Here is a 21,955-nt window from a genome sequence, read left to right as displayed (position 1 = left end):
AAGTAGGTACCTAATTTGAGTGTTTTTTGTGCGTTTTTTATTTGCTTTGACAATTTTATTTGTCTTTTTGTTGTTTTTATTTGTTTAGAAATTATCGAAGAAGTTTGTTGTGTTTAGGCTCGGCATCCGGCGTTGCTTCTGTGCGTTTTTTATTTGCTTTGATAATTTCATTTGTCTTTTTGTTGTTTTTTGTTTAGAAATTATCGAAGAAGTTTGTTGTGTTTAGGCTTGGCATCCGGCGTTGCTTCTGTCAAGGTAATTATTGTCATTGGTACTTGGATTTGTAATAAGTTGACTATAGTGACTAATAGCATTAGACTCACTTTAACTATGGCTATTGTCAAGGTAATTATTGTCATTGGTACTTGGATTTGTAATAAGACTATAGTGACTAATAGCATTAGACTCACTTTAACTATGGCTATTACCCATTTAAAAGCTATTAACTAGAGCTATAAAGTATAAAGTCTGATGCCTATACTTTTAATGACATCATGTTTCATGTTTCGCTTGTGCTTTCAAAGAAATTTTTACCGATACATTACCTATCCTGTGTATGTATCTGTTGTGGTTTACCTACGATTATGTGTAAAGATGACATGGTAAATTTAACGATTCTAAAACCATCGACCATTTTCAGGTAGTGCTTGTAAAGTGAGATCAATAATAATAATAACAACGCATAAACAGGGCCGGATTAGCCCCCCGCGGGGGGTCAAGGTAATTATTGTCATTGGTACTTGGATTTGTAATAAGACTATAGTGACTAATAGCATTAGACTCACTTTAACTATGGCTATTATTTAAAAGCTATTAACTAGAGCTATAAAGTCTGCCTACTGCCTATACTTTTAATGACATGTTTCATGTTTCGCTTGTGCTTCCAAAGAAATTTTACCAGTACATTACCTATCTACTAAGAATAAGAACGCAGTAATAGCTGACAATATGACAGACTATCAAGTTGCCGGTGAGAAAGGTACTTACATTTCAAGGAATACGAGGGCTTGGTTACTTCAAATCAAACTAGTACTTCAGTAATCAGTGCCTATCAAGTCTAGACTTTACAGAACTTACAATAGCAACTGATAAGAAAGTAGATAGGTAAGTTAAGTGAAAGTGACAAATGTACAATCAACGAAAAAAGATAAGCCCTAGCTCTCTCTAGAGGAGGCAGGCGGAGGAGGAGAACTATCGATAGTTTTGACTATCGAACGCTATCGATAGTTGAGGCTTGACTATCGATAGTTTTCGATAGTTTTTTTCTGCACATTTTTCGTTTGTTTTGGTCGTTTTAGAAGTGAAAAGTGTCAAAAAAATTGTAAAAAAAAAGTCCCGGTATTTTTTTAAAATCTTCCGAAATTTCAAATTTTGCCGCCAGTCCCACTCTTCGCAACAAAAACCGGTTTTCGTATGACAGAGCGGGGTAACTTGGACCATTTTTTTTTCTTTTGATGAAAATAGGGGTAACTTGGTACGACAAGCCAGGAAACATTCCTTATATCGTATCTTCGTTTTTAACCTTTTATCATCGAAATAATGTTTTTTAGTGCCATATTTTGGCCAAATAAGTGCCATATTCTGCCGGTCTCTGGTAATGTAATAAAAGACAAACTTCAATTTCGTTTTCGAGTGCTTAAAAAAATTATGCTCTTTTTATTCAAGATTTTCACAAGATGCGTGTTTATAAAATGTATCATAACTTCACACACGAGTTGTGTTAAGTAGGGTACAAAAACGTAGGTAAAGTATACAATACAGATTTCTAATGTTAACATGCGTTTAGTTCGAAAAAACCTTAGAACTAAATTCAATATAATGTACAAAAAAAATTAAACTAAACATAGTAGACATACATAGCTTAATTTAGTGAAGTTAAGCAGCGCCCAGCGCGTTGGATGAGTGACAAGTCGGACTGTGTCCAAACCTTAACTTGTTTTATAAACCGACGACGGCTTTTGTTGGAGCCCTTTTTTTCTACAATAATAGTTCTTGCAAATTTCCAGAGGGGTCAGTTAAAAACAGCCCGGGCCAAGCGAAATTTCGACCTTCTGACTAGCTTAGGGAATTGTGTTCTAAGTGTCTACTACCTTCATACTTAGGTATGCCACTGGATTTTTTTTTTTTTTTCGTTTGTACCGTTACTTTCCGAGAAAAACGGTTTTCCCCGGGGGGGCGTGCTAACGTCAGCCCGGCCAAAGTCTAAATTTTAACATATTACTGCCTGGATTTTCAAATCGGAGGGTTTTTCTGAAGAAACCCTTTCACCCAATCTATTTTCATTCACCAAGAGCCTTGCAGAAGATACCAGGGAGAACAATGAAAATCAAGATTTCGGTCGCGGCAAAAGAATCAATTAAATAAACATCCTCCATATTTAAAATCCACATTTCACACTGTCATCTCACTTTCAATCTCAAGTCTACCGCTTCTTCTTCTTAGCCGGCGGTTTTTCTGGCGTTTTCGTTTCCGCCGCAGTGGTTTCTGCAGGAGCGGCCGCCCCTCTCTTCTTGCCCTTGCCTTCGGTGACCGGAGTGTTATTGGCGTTTGCCGCACTACCCGCTCCCTTCTTTCCCTTCTGTTGCTTTTTCTCGGCTTTCTCTTTCTCTTCCAGTTCCTGGTTTTCTCGTTCGATGAGTGTGATGAGAGTGTTACATCTGGGGGAGAAAATTGGAGAATAAAATAGTAAGAATTTGTTTCAGTAAAAAAAAAGAGTTTTTTTTCGAATAAGTCGTTTTAACACAGGAATACCAGATCGTTCAAGCCGAAAAAAGAGGGTACTGTAACAACAGAGGTCTGAAATCGAAGAAAGAAGGATTTTTTGTATTTGTGTACATTAAATTAAAATAACCAATACTTACAGAGTAATAAAGAGTCTAAAAATAACGATTAAACCAATGAAAATATACCTACCTTCGAACTTGTACACAGACTGCGTGGGAGCGTCAAGCGTGAAATCTCGCAGGGAACTTTCACCAATTTTTTGTATTTGTGTACATTAAATTAAAATAACCAATACTTACAGAGTAATAAAGAGTCTAAAAATAACGATTAAACCAATGAAAAAATACCTACCTTCGAACTTGTACACAGACTGCGTGGGAGCGTCAAGCGTGAAATCTCGCAGGGAACTTTCACCCAGTTGTTCGAATTTCTTATTAAGTTCCTCGGTTTTGGCTTCGCAGCGCTCCAGAATGACATCGATATCTTCATCGGTGATCTCGGAGTCTTTGCCGGCAAACACGTGGTCTGCCCCGTGCCGAATAATATTCAGCATTTCATCCTGGTCAGGGGAGAGAGAGGAGAGGTAAGATTGATGTTGTTATAATTTAGAATTTTCAATAAATAAGTACATGGGAAGGGAAGAATACTTAGGATATGGAGGGGAGAGGGGACGAGGGAGGGAGGGAGAGGGAGAGGGAGAGAGAGAGGGGGGGAGGGAGTAAGATCATTAAACGTTAATTTAGTAAATTGAAAAACTTGTATGGATAGTAGATTTTGAAGGATTGTCGGGAGGAAAAAGATGTTAATTGAAAGGTGTTAATTTCCAGATACAGAGGGAACCTCTTAAACTCTAAAGGAGCTAATGAAGAGTTACACATCCATATGCCAATTGGGGTTTCAAGAGAGATAAATTTTGAAAAGTTCGGGTTATTGAGGTAGAGACTGTTTTAACCCGAATTCCGGAAATGTCTTGAGCTAGAAGTATTCTAGACATTTTTATCTCTCTCTTTCTTTTCTTTTGGGAAAATGACTTGATAGTCAATTCCCAGCATTTGATACCAAACAACCATATTTAATTTTTTCAAAACACGATGGAAATATTTGTTACTATTAGTTGATTGCTTAAATCACTTACCTTGCCCAAGGCATTCTTGCTGTCCACCAGTCTGCCCTGCTGGATGACCAACTTGTCCAGATGTAGCTTCACCTCCGCCTTCTCCACTATCTTCTCCTCCACAGTGTGTTCCGTAATCAGACGGAACACACGCACCTGTTTCTTCTGACCAATACGATGAGCTCGATCCTAGAAGAGGAAAATGAAGAACAGAACTTTGTAAAAGGGAAAAGGAAATTGAATGTGTGACAAGCATCAAAAGTAGTCCATACAACCCAATAGACAAAAGTAGTTCCCCGATTAATACACTACACCAAATTTTATTATGTGACTTGAACTCAAACCACCAACCTCCAGATCCAGAGTCCACCGTGATAACCACTACAGAACTCATGTCGAAAAAAAGTTCCTACAGAGAGCAAACTTCCTCTAAGTGATGAACATTATATCCCTATTTATCTTCTTCTTCCTACCCTTTTCCTACTTAAAGGGTCGGCGTTTCTTGTCAGTCAATTCCAGGCAGCCCTTTTATGTACCTAATGTCCTGTTAATTTTTTCTCGCTCAAGTCTTGATTCACACAACCTTTCCACTTTTTCTGCGGTCTCCCTTGCCCTTTTCTCCCCCTCACTTCAACTCTCTCATCTCTTTTCCCTATTTAGCTTTCATTTCTGCCCTATTAGAATTATACAAACTTTCATTGTGTGATTGAACTGAAACAGGTGTCCCTCACATTTTTCCCCCGGCTAAAGAAAGATGATCTCGAAGGTACGTGTAATGTTCAACAGCCCCTTCAAGCTTTGGTTAAAGTTGATACAACAGGCCCTAGCCTAAAAATGTGAAAAGATAATTTGGAAAAATAAATAAACAATGATTCCCAAAAAAAAAAAAAAAAAAAAAAAAAAAACACACACACACACACACACAAAGGGAATGAGTAAAAAAAGGAATTTGAATCGTGTTAAGCATAAATGCTTGTCACGAGTATCGTTCCCCGATTGATAAATTACGCTAAATTTTATGACTGGACATGGAATCGAACCACCAACCTCCAGATCCAAAGTCTACCGTCCTAACCACTACACCATTGAGGTTGGTAAAGGGAATAAGTGCTTACAATCCTACCCTCCTTATTCATGTACCATCTAACTTACCTATTAATTGGCAGGAACTCTAGGTTGAGATTTACCACTGTGGATTGTCTCGGGATTGAGTTTAATCCGAGATCGATCCAAGTTTCAAGTGTAGGGAAAAATGTATCCCATAAAATATCAAAATAGACAAGACCTTGGTTAAACTGCAAGAGTAAAGGTACTTTTCAGTCCTATCTCAGCAGGATAAACAAGGTTTCTATAACTTCGTAGATTCATAGAAGCTTGAATAAACAAGGTATATTCTACATATATGTATCTATCACTTCGTAGATTCGTATAAGCGTAACCCGTCTTTTAGGGCTGTACAGTATACACCCAAGCCTCAAAGGTGTACAGTTTACACCCAAGCCTCAAATTGGGCTTTTTGTGTACGGAGTTTAGTATACACCCAAGCCTCAAAGGTGTACAGTATACACCCAAGCCTCAAAGGTGTACAGTATACACCCAAGCCTCAAAGTGGGCTTTTTATGTACGGAGTTCAGCTGCTATCTATCACTTACCTGTGTCAATAGTTCTTCCTTCTCAGCAAGTTCCTCTTCCGTGAGAGGCTCGGATTCGTCGATTTTCTTCTGCTCTTCCTTCTGGGCCTTGGTGGCGTCCGAGCCCAGCTCTGGATTTTTGGGCACCTTGTACCCGACCCGGAGTTTAGCTGCTATCTATCACTTACCTGTGTCAATAGTTCTTCCTTCTCAGCAAGTTCCTCTTCCGTGAGAGGCTCGGATTCGTCAATTTTCTTCTGCTCCTCCTTCTGGGCCTTGGTGGCGTCCGAGCCCAGCTCTGGATTTTTGGGCACCTTGACCTTACAAAAAACACCGAGCACGCAAAATACAAGGGCAAATCAAGTGAGTCACAGAAGTGTGATAAAGTCACAGAAATAAAGATAAAGAGTATTTTTATCAAGAAGAGGTAAGATTGATGTTGTTATAATTTAGAATTTTCAATAAATAAGTACATGGGAAGGGAAGAATACTTAGGATATGGAGGGGAGAGAGAGAGAGAGAGGGGGGGGAGGAGGGAGGGAGTAAGATCATGAAACGTTAATTTAGTAAACTGAAAAACTTGTATGGATAGTAGATTTTGAAGGATTGTCGGGAGGAAAAAGAAGTTAATTGAAAGGTGTTAATTTTCAGATAGAGGGAACCTCTTAAACTCTAAAGGAGCTAATGTTTGAAGCTAATGAAGAGTTAAACATCCATATGCCAATTGGGGTTTCAAGAGAGATAAATTTTGAAAAGTTCGGGTTATTGAGGTAGAGACTGTTTTAACCTGATTTCCGGAAATGTCTTGAGCTAGAAGTATTCTAGAAACTAGAAATCTAGACATTTTTATCTCTCTTTTTCTTTTCTTTAGGAAAATGCCTTGATAGTCAATTCCCAGCATTTGATACCAAACAACCATATTTAATTTTTTCAAAACACGATGGAAATACATACATGTTTGTTACTATTAGTTGATAGTAACATGCATACCTGGGGGAAAACAAGAACACAATAGCCTTAGCGGAAGAAAGTGGGTGGTAAATAAAATATTAAGGGCGGGTAGATACACAAAGCCTCTCCACCAAATTCTGTCGTTGTATTTTTCATCATTTTCAATTTCTTCCCATCTCCAATTCCGACCCGTCCCTTAAGATGGAACGATTAAGATTAGTTGATTGCTTAAATCACTTACCTTGCCCAAGGCATTCTTGCTGTCCACCAGTCTGCCCTGCTGGATGACCAACTTGTCCAGATGTAGCTTCACCTCCGCCTTCTCCACTATCTTCTCCTCCACAGTGTGTTCCGTAATCAGACGGAACACACGCACCTGTTTCTTCTGACCGATACGATGAGCTCGATCCTAGAAGAGGAAAATGAAGAACAGAACTTTGTAAAAGGGAAAAGGAAATTGAATGTGTGACAAGCATCAAAAGTAGTCCTTACAACCCAATAGACAAAAGTAGTTCCCCGCTTAATACACTACACTAAAATTTATTATGTGATCCAGAGTCCACCGTGATAACCACTACTGAGGGAGTAAGATCATTAAACGTTAATTTAGTAAATTGAAAAACTTGTATGGATAGTAGATTTTGAAGGATTGTCGGGAGGAAAAAGAAGTTAATTGAAAGGTGTTAATTTCCAGATACAGAGGGAACCTCTTAAACTCTAAAGGAGCTTATGTTTGAAGCTAATGAAGAGTTAAACATCCATATGCCAATTGGGGTTTCAAGAGAGATAAATTTTGAAAAGTTCGGGTTATTGAGGTAGAGACTGTTTTAACCCGAATTCCGGAAATGTCTTGAGCTAGAAGTATTCTAGACATTTTTATCTCTCTCTTTCTTTTCTTTTGGGAAAATGACTTGATAGTCAATTCCCAGCATTTGATACCAAACAACCATATTTAATTTTTTCAAATTTCTTTTGGGAAAATGACTTGATAGTCAATTCCCAGCATTTGATACCAAACAACCATATTTAATTTTTTCAAAACACGATGGAAATTTTCCTCTCCCTATCCTGTCTTGCTTCTCTGATTTCGGGACGATAAGACCACAGCAATTACAGTTCCCTCTATTACTTGGTGGCTTTCTCCTATCCTGTCTTGCTTCTCTGATTTCGGGACGATAAGACCACAGCAATTACAGTTCCCTCTATTACTTGGAAAAAAAAACTTTCGTAGCTACCGATTTTTATCAAACATTCGTCTCACTCACCTTGGGTGCTTTGGGTTCGCTCGTTCTCAGCGCCTCCTTGAAATAAGCGTCGACAGCATAGTTGGCTTTCCTCTCTCGTTTGGGTGGCTCGATCCAGTGTCCAATCGGGACTATCTTCTGCTTCTCTCGATAATCCTCACCTAGTCATAGTGGACAAGAAGAAAATGTTTGAAGAGTTACTGTTAATTAGATTCAGCTGATTCAAGATCACAGTACACAGTGTCCAACACCCACACAAACAACAACAAACCAAGTTCAGTCATCTTGGACGTTTTGCTCACAGCCGTTGAAAAGGAGCTTAACAATTCGTCTCTGCATTTTCTTCAAAGGGTTTATGACATACTGAGGGGCGTATAAAAAAGCCTACTGAGGGGCGTATAAAAAAGCCTACGAGAGAGACGAAACTCGAGTGAGATGTAAAATCCCCAAGAACTCTAGTCAAATATAAAATAGGGCAAGCAATTATGTTAGAAGAGAAAATAGAAGGTCATGATGGAAAATGAATGTCGTGAACCTGAGCTGTTCCAATCGGTCGATACAAACTTTAGCCATTTTGCTAAAGTTTCAGACGAGAAGTTCATTATGTAGAGGGTTGAATGGTAGAAATTGTCCTAAGAAATAATTTAGCACTAGTAATTTGTGTACAATTTTTTGTATTCTTTTAATTTCAATATTAATCTCCTAGAAATAGGCTATTACAGTACGTACCATGGCTTGCAAGTCCATCTGGGGATTCCAATCGCTGTCGTACAGAACAACCACATCTGCCGTGGCCAAGTTAATACCCAGACCTCCGGCTCGTGTCGACAGCATGAAGATAAAGATGTCCGAACCTTCCATGTTGAAATCATTGATCTGACGTTGACGATCCTCATGAGCCGTCTGACCGTCTAGACGACAGTACTGTGGGAGAGAAAAGAGGAGAAAGTTAGAAGAAAAAAATATAAATAAGTAGCAAAAAAACATTGAAAAGAAGAAGAAAAAGAAGAAGAAGAAAAAGAAGAAAAAGAAGAAGAAGAAGAAGAAGAAGAAGAAAGATTGTACCGTGGAACCGCTTTCGCATTACTTCCAGACACATTCTTTTACATCCATGCCTATCCAATCTGTCCGAAAATTTCAGTTCAGGCCGGGATTTGAACCCAGCACCTCCGCAGAGTTTTCTTACCTTGAATCCTCGCCAATAGCGTATGTATGTATGTATGTATGTATGTATGTATGTATGTATGTATGTATGTATGTATGTATGTATGGTAACATGCATACCTGGGGGAAAACAAGAACACAATAGCCTTAGCGGAAGAAAGTGGGTGGTAAATAAAATATTAAGGGCGGGTAGATGCACAAAGCCTCTCCACCAAATTCTGTCGTATTTTTCATCATTTTCAATTTCTTCCCATCTCCAATTTCGACCCGTCCCTTAAGATGGAACGATTAAGAAGGATATGTATGTATGTAAATAAATAATTATTACTAGAATTTGAAATTTAAGATATGTAGCAATAAATCCTTAATCCGACTACAATATTTTCAATCGAGCCAGTATTGCTTGCTGGGCGAAAGGCGGCTTTTAACGCTAGAGGCTTTCTTCACCACCTAACCCTTGGAACTTTTTTATTATGTGATCATTTGGTCAAAGTCTCAAATAAATCATAAAATTCCATGCCTCGGTTGGGATCGAACCTGCGTCCTCCTGTTTACCAGGCGAGCGTCTTAACTACTACGCCACCGAGGTACTTACGAGATATCTATCTTCTTCCTCTGTGTAGTTCTTGCCCTTGTTAGCGCCGTACGCTATTCTCAATTGATGGAATGGAGCTCTATAGCGCGACATCTTGAACCTGCGTCCTCCTGTTTACCAGGCGAGCGTCTTAACTACTACGCCACCGAGGTACTTACGAGATATCTATCTTCTTCCTCTGTGTAATTCTTGCCCTTGTTAGCGCCGTACGCTATTCTCAATTGATGGAATGGAGCTCTATAGCGCGACATCTTTGCTTCCAATGCCTTCTTGATACTGCCTCGGCGTAGGATTTTCGCTTCACCTGTGAATCAACAGAGAAAGGAACGCTTTAGGCCCGACTTACACTAACCCCATATTCAACAACAGATATTTTATTAATTGAGACCAATATAATGAATTACTCATAAATAGTGAGAGAGTAAGGGGTTGTCTGGCTGGGGGACGTTAAACGGGGAGTAGACCAGCTTAGTCTGCCTGGGGGACTTTAAACAGGGAGTATACCAGCCTGAATTTCCCTTGCTAAAGAAATAGCAAAGGTTGAGTGCGAAGGGCATAAACTCGTAAAATTTGTGGCCAAAACCAAATGTCAGCCCAAAGTAAACACCCTAGTTAGGGCTGATTGAGAGGCTGACGAAAAACGCCGACCCCATCTGTACACGGGAAAAGGCGAAGAAAAAGAAGAAGTTTCAAGTTACCTTTCTCAATCTGACTACAGAACTCATGTCGAAAAAAAGTTCCTACAGAGAGCAAACTTCCTCTAAGTGATGAACATTATATCCCTATTTATCTTCTTCTTCCTACCCTTTTCCTACTTAAAGGGTCGGCGTTTCTTGTCAGTCAATTCCAGGCAGCCCTTTTGTGTACCTAATGTCCTGTTAATTTTTTCTCGCTCAAGTCTTGATTCACACAACCTTTCCACTTTTTCTGCGGTCTCCCTTGCCCTTTTCTCCCCCTCACTTCAACTCTCTCATCTCTTTTCCCTATTTAGCTTTCATTTCTGCCCTATTAGAATTATACAAACTTTCATTGTGTGATTGAACTGAAACAGGTGTCCCTCACATTTTTCCCCCGGCTAAAGAAAGATGATCTCAAAGGTACGTACCATGGCTTGCAAGTCCATCTGGGGATTCCAATCGCTGTCGTACAGAACAACCACATCTGCCGTGGCCAAGTTAATACCCAGACCTCCGGCTCGTGTCGACAGCATGAAGATAAAGATGTCCGAACCTTCCATGTTGAAATCATTGATCTGACGCTGACGATCCTCGTGAGCCGTCTGACCATCTAGACGACAGTACTGTGGGAGAGAAAAGAGGAGAAAGTTAGAAGAAAAAAATATAAATAAGTAGCAAAAAACATTGAAAAGAAGAAGAAGGAAGAAAAAGAAGAAGAAGAAGAAGGAAGAAAAAAAAGAAGAAGAAAAAGAAGAAGAATCAAAAAAGATTGTACCGTGGAACCGCTTTCGCATTACTTCGAGGCACATTCTTTTACATCCATCCCTATCCAAGAACGGAGAAGATCTGTCAGAAAACTTCAGTTCAGGCCGGGATTTGAACCCAGCACCTCCGCAGAGTTTTTATTACCTTGAATCCTCGCCAGTAAACTCCCTTCTTTCAAATTTTTTTTTTTTTTTTTTTTTTTTTTTTTTTTGTGAATTTTTCACTAACTAAAAAAGAGAATCTACGATAATCTTTCTTCTACGGCCTTCCCAAGATCAATCAATTTGAAAAATACCAATGGTGACCCTCCCCCTTTCCTTTCCACCTTTCCCACGGTGACCCACCTTTCCACCAATCTTTCGATATGACGTCAAGACTTGTTTCTGGTGCGGCAAAATCCAAATTACTTAATCTCTTTGTATTTTTTTCTATTAACGTATTTTCTGTTAACATAATTTATTAAAGTGAAACTTTGAATGTTTATCGAACCACCAACCTCCAGATCCAAAGTCTACCGTCCTAACCACTACACCATTGAGGTTGGTAAAGGGAATAAGTGCTTACAATCCTCCCCTCCTTATTCATGTACCATCTAACTTACCTATTAATTGGCAGGAACTCTAGGTTGAGTTTTACCACTGTGGATTATCTCGGGGTTGAGTTTAATCCGAGATTGATCCAAATTTCAAGCGTAGGGAAAAATGTATCCCATAAAATATCAAAATAGACAAGACCTTGGTTAAACTGCGAGAGTAAAGGTACTTTTCAGTCCTATCTCAGCAGGATAAACAAGGTATATTCTATATCTATCACTTCGTAGATTCGTATAAGCTTAACCCATCTTTTAGGGCGTAGGAGGTGATGCACACGTCCCACTCTCCCGGCATCATCACGTCGCGAATCATCGCGTTCTGAAACACACGAGACGAGGGAAATGTAAAAAAAAGTAGCAAGAAAAGCTGATTGGACTGGACTGGTTTGATTACAACTCTAAGCAACTCTTCAACGCTACCAGCAACACCATATTGCCATGATGATTTCCAACCTTCAATAGGATAGGAGAGGAAAATAAAGAAGAAGAAGAAGAAGAAGAAGAAGAAGAAGAAGAAGAAGCTTTATTTAGTTGGGAATAAGAGCACTGCTTTATTGAGAAAACGGGTGCGTGAAGTTATTCAACACAAAATCAGAGGAAATTGTCTCAATATACATAGGTAGGTACATTTACGACTTAAAATCAATTCTAGAAGTAAGGATGTAGGGATATGTATGTAAGACACATTATTGATTCAGTTAATACCAGAAAGTTTTTTTCCCCCAACTCATTTGTATTTCAACAGGTTGCAGTAAATAGTTACTTAACCACTTCAAGTAAGGCCTTCTAAGCAACTCTTCAACGCTACCAGCAACACCATATTGCCATGATGATTTCCAACCTCCAATAGGATAGGAGAGGAAAATAAAGAAGTAGAAGAAGAAGAAGCTTTATTTAGTTGGGAATAAGAGCACTGCTTTATTGAGAAAACGGGTGAGTAAAATTATTCCACACAAAATCAGAGGAAATTGTCTCAATATAGGTACATTTACGACTTAAAATCAATTCTAGAAGTAAGGATGTAGGGATATGTATGTAAGACACATTAGTGATTCAGGTAATCCCAGAAAGTTTTTTTCCCCCAACTCATTTGTATTTCAACAGGTTGCAGTAAATAGTTACTTAACCACTTCAAGTAAGGCCTATGAATGTTAGCATATTATAAACATTCATCAATAAAGCAAATATTGTGAGCCCCACCGGCCATGCCTTTTCCACAAGTTTGGCCATGCCTCGGGATGAACTAGCGGGATTCCGGAGCGAAGCGACGGAATTCAGCTAGTGTTAGCATATAAACATTCATCAATAAAGCAAATATTGTGAGCCCTACTCTATAAAACTCGCTCTGGCATCCTATTCTATAAAACTCGCTCTGGCATCCTATTCTATAAAACTCACTCTGGCATCCTATTCTATAAAACTCACTCTGGCATCCTGATCTCCTATCAAGCAGATAGCTCGTAGTGTAGGGCACCACTTCTTGAACTCATTCATCCAGTTGAGTAAGGTAGACTTGGGTACAATGACAATGTGAGGCCCCGCTATGTTCCGATAGTGCTTCATGTATCTGGAGATGGAATGAGAAAAATAATGGTTACACATTTATATGGTAATCCATGGTCTTCATGTTACTTGTTTATTTATACTGTGGACCAAATTAGAAATAAGAACTTGGGTACAATGACAATGTGAGGCCCCGCTATGTTCCGATAGTGCTTCATGTATCTGGAGATGGAATGAGAAAAATAATGGTTACACTATACACATTTAAGTACATAGAAATTGGGATATGGTAATTCATGGTCTTCATGTTACTTGTTTATTTATACTGTGGACCAAATTAGAAATAAGAATATTTTAAAGACATCTCTACAGAACTCATGTCGAAAAAAAGTTCCTACAGAGAGCAAACTTCCTCTAAGTGATGAACATTATATCCCTATTTATCTTCTTCTTCTTCTTCTTCTTCTTCTTCTTCTTCTTCTTCTTCTTCTTCTTCTTCTTCTTCTTCCTACCCTTTTCCTACTTAAAGGGTCGGCGTTTCTTGTCAGTCAATTCCAGGCAGCCCTTTTATGTACCTAATGTCCTGTTCATTTTTTCTTGATTCACACAACCTTTCCACTTTTTCTGCGGTCTTCCTCGCCCTTTTCTCCCCCTCACTTCAACTCTCTCATCTCTTTTCCCTATTTAGCTCTCATCTCTGCCCTATTAGAATTATACAAACTTTATGCAATATGCAGAGCATCATTGTGTGATTGAACTGAAACAGTTGTCCCTCACATTTTTCCCCCGGCTAAAGAAAGATGATCTCGAAGGTACGTGTAATGTTCAACAGCCCCTTCAAGCTTTGGTTAAAGTTGATACAACAGGCCCTAGCCTAAAAATGTGAAAAGATAATTTGGAAAAATAAATAAACAATGATTTTTCATTCTTTCTTCTGATTTCAACATGTGAGCTTTTTTTATTTTATGTCTCTCACTTCTTTTAATTTCAATATTAATCTCCTAGAAATAGGCTATTACATATTCAACAACAGATATTTTATTAATTGAGACCAATATAATGAATTACTCATAAATAGTGAGAGAGTAAGGGGTTGTCTGGCTGGGGGGACGTTAAACGGGGAGTAGACCAGCTTAGTCTGCCTGGGGGACTTTAAACAGGGAGTATAGTAGTATACCAGCCTGAATTTCCTTTGCTGAAGAAATAGCAAAGGTTGAGTGCGAAGGGCATAAACTCGTAAAATTTGTGGCCAAAACCAAATGTCAGCCCAAAGTAATCACCCTAGTTAGAGCTGATTGAGAGGCTGACAAAAAACGCCGACCCCATCTGTACACGGGAAAAGGCGAAGAAAAAGATGAAGTTTCAAGTTACCTTTCTCAATCTGGGTGTCGACAGCATGAAGATAAAGATGTCCGAACCTTCCATGTTGAAATCATTGATCTGACGTTGACGATCCTCATGAGCCGTCTGACCATCTAGACGACAGTACTGTGGGAGAGAAAAGAGGAGAAAGTTAGAAGAAAAAAAAAATATAAATAAGTAGCAAAAAACATTGAAAAGAAGAAGAATCAAAAAAGATTGTACCGTGGAACCGCTTTCGCATTACTTCAAGGCACATTCTTTTACATCCATGCCTATCCAAGAACGGAGAAGATCTGTCAGAAAATTTCAATTCAGGCCGGGATTTGAACCCAGCACCTTCGCGGTTTTTTCTTACCTTGAATCCTCGCCAATAGCAGTAATCCTCTAGAATATCCAGCATACGAGTCATTTGTGAGAATATGAGAACTCGGGACTCCTGAGCTTTGAGTTTCGGTAGAAGTTTATCCAGGACTACCATCTTGCCACTGTTGAATACCTGAGGGAGAAATACAGAATGATGAAGATACAATGTGTGAAAAATTGAAAGCAAAAGATCTCGACTAATTCTGTCAACCAAAAGATTTCATGAAGTTTTTTTTTTTTTTTTTTTTTTTTTTTTTTTTTTTTTTTTTTTTTTTTTTCACTAACTAAAAAAGTGAATCTACGATATTTTTTTTTCTTTCTTCTACGGCCTTCCCAAGATCAATCAATTTGAAAAATACCAATGGTGACCCTCCCCCTTTCCTTTTCACCTTTCCCACGGTGACCCACCTTTCCACCAATCTTTCGATATGACGTCAAGACTGTTTAAAGTTTGAACTTGTTTCTGGTGCGGCAAAATCCAAATTACTTAATCTCTTTCTATTTTTTTCTTTTAACATAATTTATTAAAGTGAAACTTTAAAATGTTTTTTCACAGTTTTGACTTGGGATTTTTCGCCACAGTTTTCATTGGATTCTACCTCAAATTCGCAATGCTTTACCAAATGCATTCTCTAACTTACCAAGTGTTCGTCAGTAGTGTAAAATGTTTTTTCACAGTTTTGACTTGGGATTTTTCGCCACAGTTTTCATTGGATTCTACCTCAAATTCGCAATGCTTTACCAAATGGATTCTCTAACTTACCAAGTGTTCGTCAGTAGTATAGGGAGGACCGGGCTCAGCTCCGTCGAACAGGTAAGGGTGGTTACTACACTTCCTCAGTTGCATGAGAATGTTCTGCAGTCGCATCTTTTCCAACTTGCCGGCTCCGTTGACCACATCTATGTCTTTCATTAGAACCATTCTGTAGTGAATGGTAAAGCTAACATACCTGTAAGTCCAGGGATAGATGGAAAACTTGAATAATAAAAGGAACAGCTGGAAAATTCCATAGAAACCAACTTCAAAAGAAGTGGAAAATAGAAACCAAGTCTATAGGACAAAATTAAGGCTGAGAAATTGCGTCATAAGTCTATAGGACAAAATAAAGGCTGAGGAATTCCGTCATTCGAATTCAAGAGAAAAGTCTATAGGACAAAATTAAGGCTGAGAAATTGCGTCATAAGTCTATAGGACAAAATAAAGGCTGAGGAATTCCGTCATTCGAATTCCGGAAAGGTAGTCTGGCTGAGGGACTTTAAACAGGGATGATATCTGAAATCTCCCTTGCTAAAGAAATAGCAGCCAGCCTAGTTAGCTTGGTTGGTAGCACGTCTGCCTTGTAAGCGCTAGGCCTTCGATTCCCGCCTGGGGCGAATTTTATCCTGAACGGATAATGTTCGTTCTCGGAACGGCTGGCTTTCTCCTATCCTACCTTCTTCCTCTCTTCGATTTCAGGACGATAAAATCTTAGCAGTTTTAGTTCCTCCCATCAAACCTCTTAAAGATATCTGAAATCTCCCTTGCTAAAGAAATAGCAGCCAGCCTAGTTAGCTTGGTTGGTAGCGCGTCTGCCTTGTAAGCGCTAGGCCTTCGATTCCCGCCTGGGGCGAATTTTATCCTGAACGGATAATGTTCGTATTGTTCGTTCTCGGAACGGCTGGCTTTCTCCTATCCTACCTTCTTTCTTCCTCTCTTCGATTTTAGGACGATAAAATCTTAGCAAGTTCCTCCCATCAAACCTCTTAAAAAAATAATAATAAATAAATAAATAAAATGAAAAAAACTCACCTTAGTGTACCACTCGCGTTGCATCTTGCTCAGACCTACATACACCTTGAGTTCTTTCTTCGGCTTCAGTCTCTTCTCCACTTCAGACTTGAGACGACGCAGTAGGAAAGGCTTGAGTACGGAATGTAGTCGCTCGATAATGGAATGGTCGCCCATGAACTCTTCTGTGTTAAACCAAGAGTCAAAGTCCTGTTGGAAAAGAAAAGAAATAAGTATCACGTCATATTTTTTAAATGAAAACAAACAAGGAGCGTAATTTTGTTTTCGATTATCTCTATTAACCCCAAAAGTACTCCCCAAAAGTATACTTTCCTTTTGGTACTACTGTTAATTAGATTCAGCTGATTCAAGATCACAGTACACAGTGTCCAACACCCACACAAACAACAACAAACCAAGTTCAGTCATCTTAAAAATGATTAATGATTAATGATTGATTTAATGGTACATTTATTTTAACAAAAATTAAACTTTACAATAAAGCATCTCCTAAGCTAAGCCCTAACTTTTTTGGAGATGGTTCTCATTCTCATCACTTGTCTAAACTAGGTAGGTATCTGTGTTTTTTTTTTTGTTTTTTTTTTTCCTCATTACAAGTAGGTAGGTAACTTTTATAATATCGAGTTTGCATCTCGCAGTAAACTTTTTTTTATTTTACTTTTTATCACATTTTTTTTCTCTTCATCTAAGAATTCCTGACAATAGTTATGTAATAAAGTAGGAATAGCATATTCCAGCATACGTTCTCCGTATGTGATTGTATAAACCCTTGGTCTTTGAAACTTTTGAAGTCTCAATTAATGATGCTGATCATTCACCTGCCTATATTTATTATTTTTAAAATTTAAAGTAAGTAATACAAATTTAACCCCAAAAGTATACTTTCCTTTTGGTAAACTGAACATTGAGGTCAATTTTCAACTTCAACACGTTGGCTGCCAAAGCATATTCTAAAGCGTTTACCCACAAGCCAAGTAATTCTTGGAATATTTTCATTAAACAAAAAGCAAATTTCAATCGGAGGTCTCTGTTCCAGGTAACCAATTCAAATACATAGCGTCCCGTGGCAGCCAACGTGGTCGTGCTATCACGCCAAAAACAACACGTTGGCTGCCAAAACATATTCTATAGCGTTTACCCACAAGCCAAGTAATTCTTGGAATATTTTCATTAAACAAAAAGCAAATTTCAATCGGAGGTCTCTCTTCCAGGTAACCAATTCAAATACATAGCGTCCCGTGGCAGCCAACGTGGTCGTGCTATCACGCCAAAAGCAACACGTTGGCTGCCAAAACATATTCTATAGCGTTTACCCACAAGCCAAGTAATTCTTGGAATATTTTCATTAAACAAAAAGCAAATAGCGTCCCGTGGCAGCCAACGTGGTCGTGCTATCACGCCAAAAGAGGGGAAATGAACTTCAGAAGAGGAGAAATTCCGAAAGGAAAATCCAACTATTATACCAATACTCACGTCAGAGGAACTAAAAATGTCAGGCAGCAAAAAGTTGAGCAGGGCCCACAGCTCGTGCAGATTATTCTGTAGCGGGGTTCCCGTCAGGAGGAGCCGATTCGTGGTTTTGAACTCGCGCACAATTTCCGACAGTTTGGACTTTTCGTTTTTGATGCGATGCGCTTCGTCTATCACCAGGTAGCGCCAGTTGAACTTCTTGAACACGCCGCGCTCTCGGATGCACATCTCGTAGGAGGTGATGCACACGTCCCACTCTCCCGGCATCATCACGTCGCGAATCATCGCGTTCTGAAACACACGAGACGAGGGAAATGTAGCAAGAAAAGCTGATTGGACTGGACTGAACTGGTTTGATTACAACTCTAAGCAACTCTTCAACGCTACCAGCAACACCATATTGCCATGATGATTTCCAACCTCCAATAGGATAGGAGAGGAAAATAAAGAAGAAGAAGCTTTATGTAGTTGGGAATAAGAGCACTGCTTTATTGAGAAAACGGGTGAGTAAAATTATTCCACACAAAATCAGAGGAAATTGCTCTGGCATCCTATTCTATAAAACTCACTCTGGCATCCTATTCTATAAAACTTGCTCTGGCATCTTATTCTATAAAACTCACTCTGGCATCCTATTCTATAAAACTCACTCTGGCATCCTATTCTATAAAACTTGCTCTGGCATCCTATTCTATAAAACTTGCTCTGGCATCCTATTCTATAAAACTCGCTCTGGCATCCTATTCTATAAAACTCACTCTGGCATCCTATTCTATAAAACTCACTCTGGCATCCTATTCTATAATACTCGCTCTGGCATCCTATTCTATAAAACTCGCTCTGGCATCCTATTCTATAAAACTCGCTCTGGCATCCTATTCTATAAAACTCGCTCTGACATCCTATTCTAAAAAACTCACTCTGGCATCCTATTCTATAAAACTCGCTCTGGCATCCTATTCTATAAAACTCACTCTGGCATCCTGATCTCCTATCAAACAGATAGCTCGTAGTGTAGGGCACCACTTCTTGAACTCATTCATCCAGTTGAGTAAGGTAGACTTGGGTACAATGACAATGTGAGGTCCCGCTATGTTCCGATAGTGCTTCATGTATCTGGAGATGGAATGAGAAAAATAATGGTTACACATTTACATAGATATTGGGATATGGTAACTATAATCAGTGTTCTTCTTCTCCCACAAAACCATATCCCATTTCTATATGGGGTTGGCATGGTCTTCATGTTACTTATTTATTTATACTGTGAACCAAATTAGAAATAAGATTATTTTAAAGACATCCATAACTACATTGAATACTGCTTGATGCTATTATGGTCAAATTTTCAGACAATATAGGGGATGAAATTTCATACCTTTAGGATTAAACCCACACCCTCTTGTTTCAAAATTCCTGTGATTTTTTAATGGTTATTTTTAGGTTTCTCAGAACTTACCCCAGCAAAGAAATGGTCTGCAATGTTTTCCCCAGACCCATCTCATCAGCCAGAATTCCATTGATTCCATTCTCGTACAGGGAAATCATCCAGTTGAGACCTCGCACCTGATAGTCCCTCATCTCGCCTCCCTTGATGTAGAATGGGGAGTTTTCGAATGAGACAATTGTTTTGCCCTCAGTGTTGGCATTGGCAAGGAGTTCTTCATCTTCCTCTTGTTCGGTCATACGATGACGGTGACTGAAAAAAGAAAATTTAAAAATGTTAATAGTTCTTATTCATACTGTTTGAATAAGACTCTTTTCCCCTAAAGTAGGCTACTCAGCACTCAAAAAAACTTGGCGCAATTGTGATGAAATTATAAAATTAGGTAATATTGATAAAATCTTACGGGAAGTTTTCTCTTAAAATTTGGGGTTCAATTGGTCTTTTGAGGGCTCCTTTTGTCTGTCCTACAGTTGAACAAATTACTAGTGTAACAATGAAAATATGTGGCCATATGACTAATCTACTTCCAAACTTACTCGCTGGGGTCAACATTTTTCTTTTCTTTGGTGAGTGACTTTTTAGGTCGGCCTTTGGCTTTAGGAGTTCCTGGGGCCGCTGCTGATGCTGGTGCTGCAGTTTTGGGTCCTCCGCCTTTGACACCTTGGTTTGTCATGAAGTGAGAAAAGATTTCAGTTTGTTTGAGTAGATAGTCAAATCTCTTACGTCGATCTTTGGTCTGTGAAACAGAAAGGAAATAAGTAAGGAGATTATAAGTATGGGATTAAAGAAAAATCAAGATATTTTTTCTTTGTATTTTAGAGTTGAAATTGGCATTTTGATACCTGTATACATAAAAGAGAAATATATATATAATTGCTTACTACAGAATTGATGCTATTATGGTCAAATTTTCAGACAATATAGGGGATGAAATTTCATACCTTTAGGATTAAACCCACACCCTCTTGTTTCAAAACTCCTGTGATTTTTTAATGGTTATTTTTAGGTTTCTCAGAACTTACCCCAGCAAAGAAATGGTCTGCAAAGTTTTCCCCAGACCCATCTCGTCAGCCAGAATACCATTGATTCCGTTCTCGTACAGGGAAATCATCCAGTTTAGACCTCGCACCTGATAGTCCCTCATCTCGCCTCCCTTGATGTAGAATGGGGAGTTTTCAAATGAGACAATTGTTTTGCCCTCAGTGTTGGCATTGGCAAGGAGTTCTTCATCTTCCTCTTGTTCAGTCATACGATGACGGTGACTGGAAAAAGAAAATTAAAAAAAAAATGTTAATAGTTCTTATTCATACTGTTTGAATAAAACTCTTTTCCCCTAAAGTAGGCTACTCAGCACTCAAAAATCCTGATAGTCCCTCATCTCGCCTCCCTTGATGTAGAATGGGGAGTTTTCGAATGAGACAATTGTTTTGCCCTCAGTGTTGGCATTGGCGAGGAGTTCTTCATCTTCCTCTTGTTCAGTCATACGATGACGGTGACTGAAAAAAGAAAATTAAAAAATGTTGATAGTTCTTATGCATACTGTTTGAATAAGACTCTTTTCCCCTAAAGTAGGCTACTCAGCACTCAAAAAAGTACCTATGTAGGTTGTGTTGGAGTAAAAGACCTCTTCAATCCTATTCGAGCATTATAAACAAACACCATTGTATTAGTACCTATGTAGGTTGTGTTGGAGTAAAAGACCTCTTCAATCCTATTCGAGCATTATAAACAAACACCATTGTATTATTTTTTTTTTTTCTTTTTAGAAAAAGAAAGAAGCGCCTCCCAAACGGGGTAGGAAGCGTATTCGACCTCTTGATCCGAGTGAGGAAGAGCCCGAGTTTGAGCTAGACCTAGGTGCAGGCACATGGCAAGTGGTATGCTACACGGAAGAGGATTGGACCAAACTGGCTGAAGCCACGGCAGATGCGCCTTGTAAGGAAGAGAAAACGCTGCACCATGTCCTCACTGAGGATTTCCTACCCGAAATACCGCGCCTGTTTGAAGAGAAGAGAAATCTGCAACGGTAAGTTTAGGAACAGACTGTGAAAAGAAGATTATTTACTCTAATGATTGGAATGACTAATGGTCTATGGTTCAAGTTACTGATAATGGCATAATCAGGATTCTACAAAGGGGGGTAGAAAAAGAAAAAGAAAAAAAAAAAAAAAAAAAAAAAAAAACCTTGACCACTTACTCCACCGAAATAGTTTCTACCTGGTTATACATAATATATTATCTTTTTAGAGCGGACTGTAAAGAGTGTAAAGTAAATCCAAAGTACGTACCTTCCTAAAACCTGTGGCTAAGCGGACAAGGAAAGTAAAGTATATGTACCTAACTACCTGTCATGTCAGTCTTCTATAACAGGCAGTGACAAATAGATACCTACCGTCTTGCCTATCTGAAATCTGAATATACCACAAACCACAAGTGAGTTGGATTAGTGACAACCACAGTCGGAGCAGCTTAACATGGATTACACTCTGAGTAGATTACCGGTAAAGTATCTAAAGTCGGTACAATATGTAGGTAGGTATGTATTACCTAGGTATCTGAGGACT

General features: G+C 38.8%; 1 protein-coding gene across 1 annotated transcript; it reads right to left on the bottom strand.

Annotated features, from left to right (window-relative positions):
* Positions 1-2,422: 2,422 nt before the first annotated feature.
* Positions 2,423-20,640, bottom strand: LOC103505831 (chromatin-remodeling complex ATPase chain Iswi-like). Its single transcript, XM_017442591.1, has 13 exons — positions 20,414-20,640; positions 20,224-20,233; positions 19,928-20,127; positions 19,404-19,643; positions 18,919-19,060; positions 17,948-18,235; positions 16,475-16,663; positions 15,449-15,604; positions 14,678-14,818; positions 8,394-8,588; positions 3,860-4,027; positions 3,072-3,283; positions 2,423-2,657 (listed from the first exon to the last, which is right to left on the bottom strand). Exons 1-13 carry the CDS (start codon positions 20,638-20,640, stop codon positions 2,423-2,425), a joined length of 2,403 nt encoding a protein of 800 aa, XP_017298080.1.
* Positions 20,641-21,955: the final 1,315 nt, after the last annotated feature.

The sequence above is a fragment of the Diaphorina citri genome, unplaced genomic scaffold (assembly GCF_000475195.1).
Source record: "Diaphorina citri unplaced genomic scaffold, Diaci psyllid genome assembly version 1.1 scaffold197, whole genome shotgun sequence".
NCBI classification, from domain to species: domain Eukaryota; kingdom Metazoa; phylum Arthropoda; class Insecta; order Hemiptera; family Psyllidae; genus Diaphorina; species Diaphorina citri.
The sequence above is the reverse complement of the archived record's forward strand: the minus strand, read 5'-3'. Positions and strand labels throughout refer to the sequence as shown.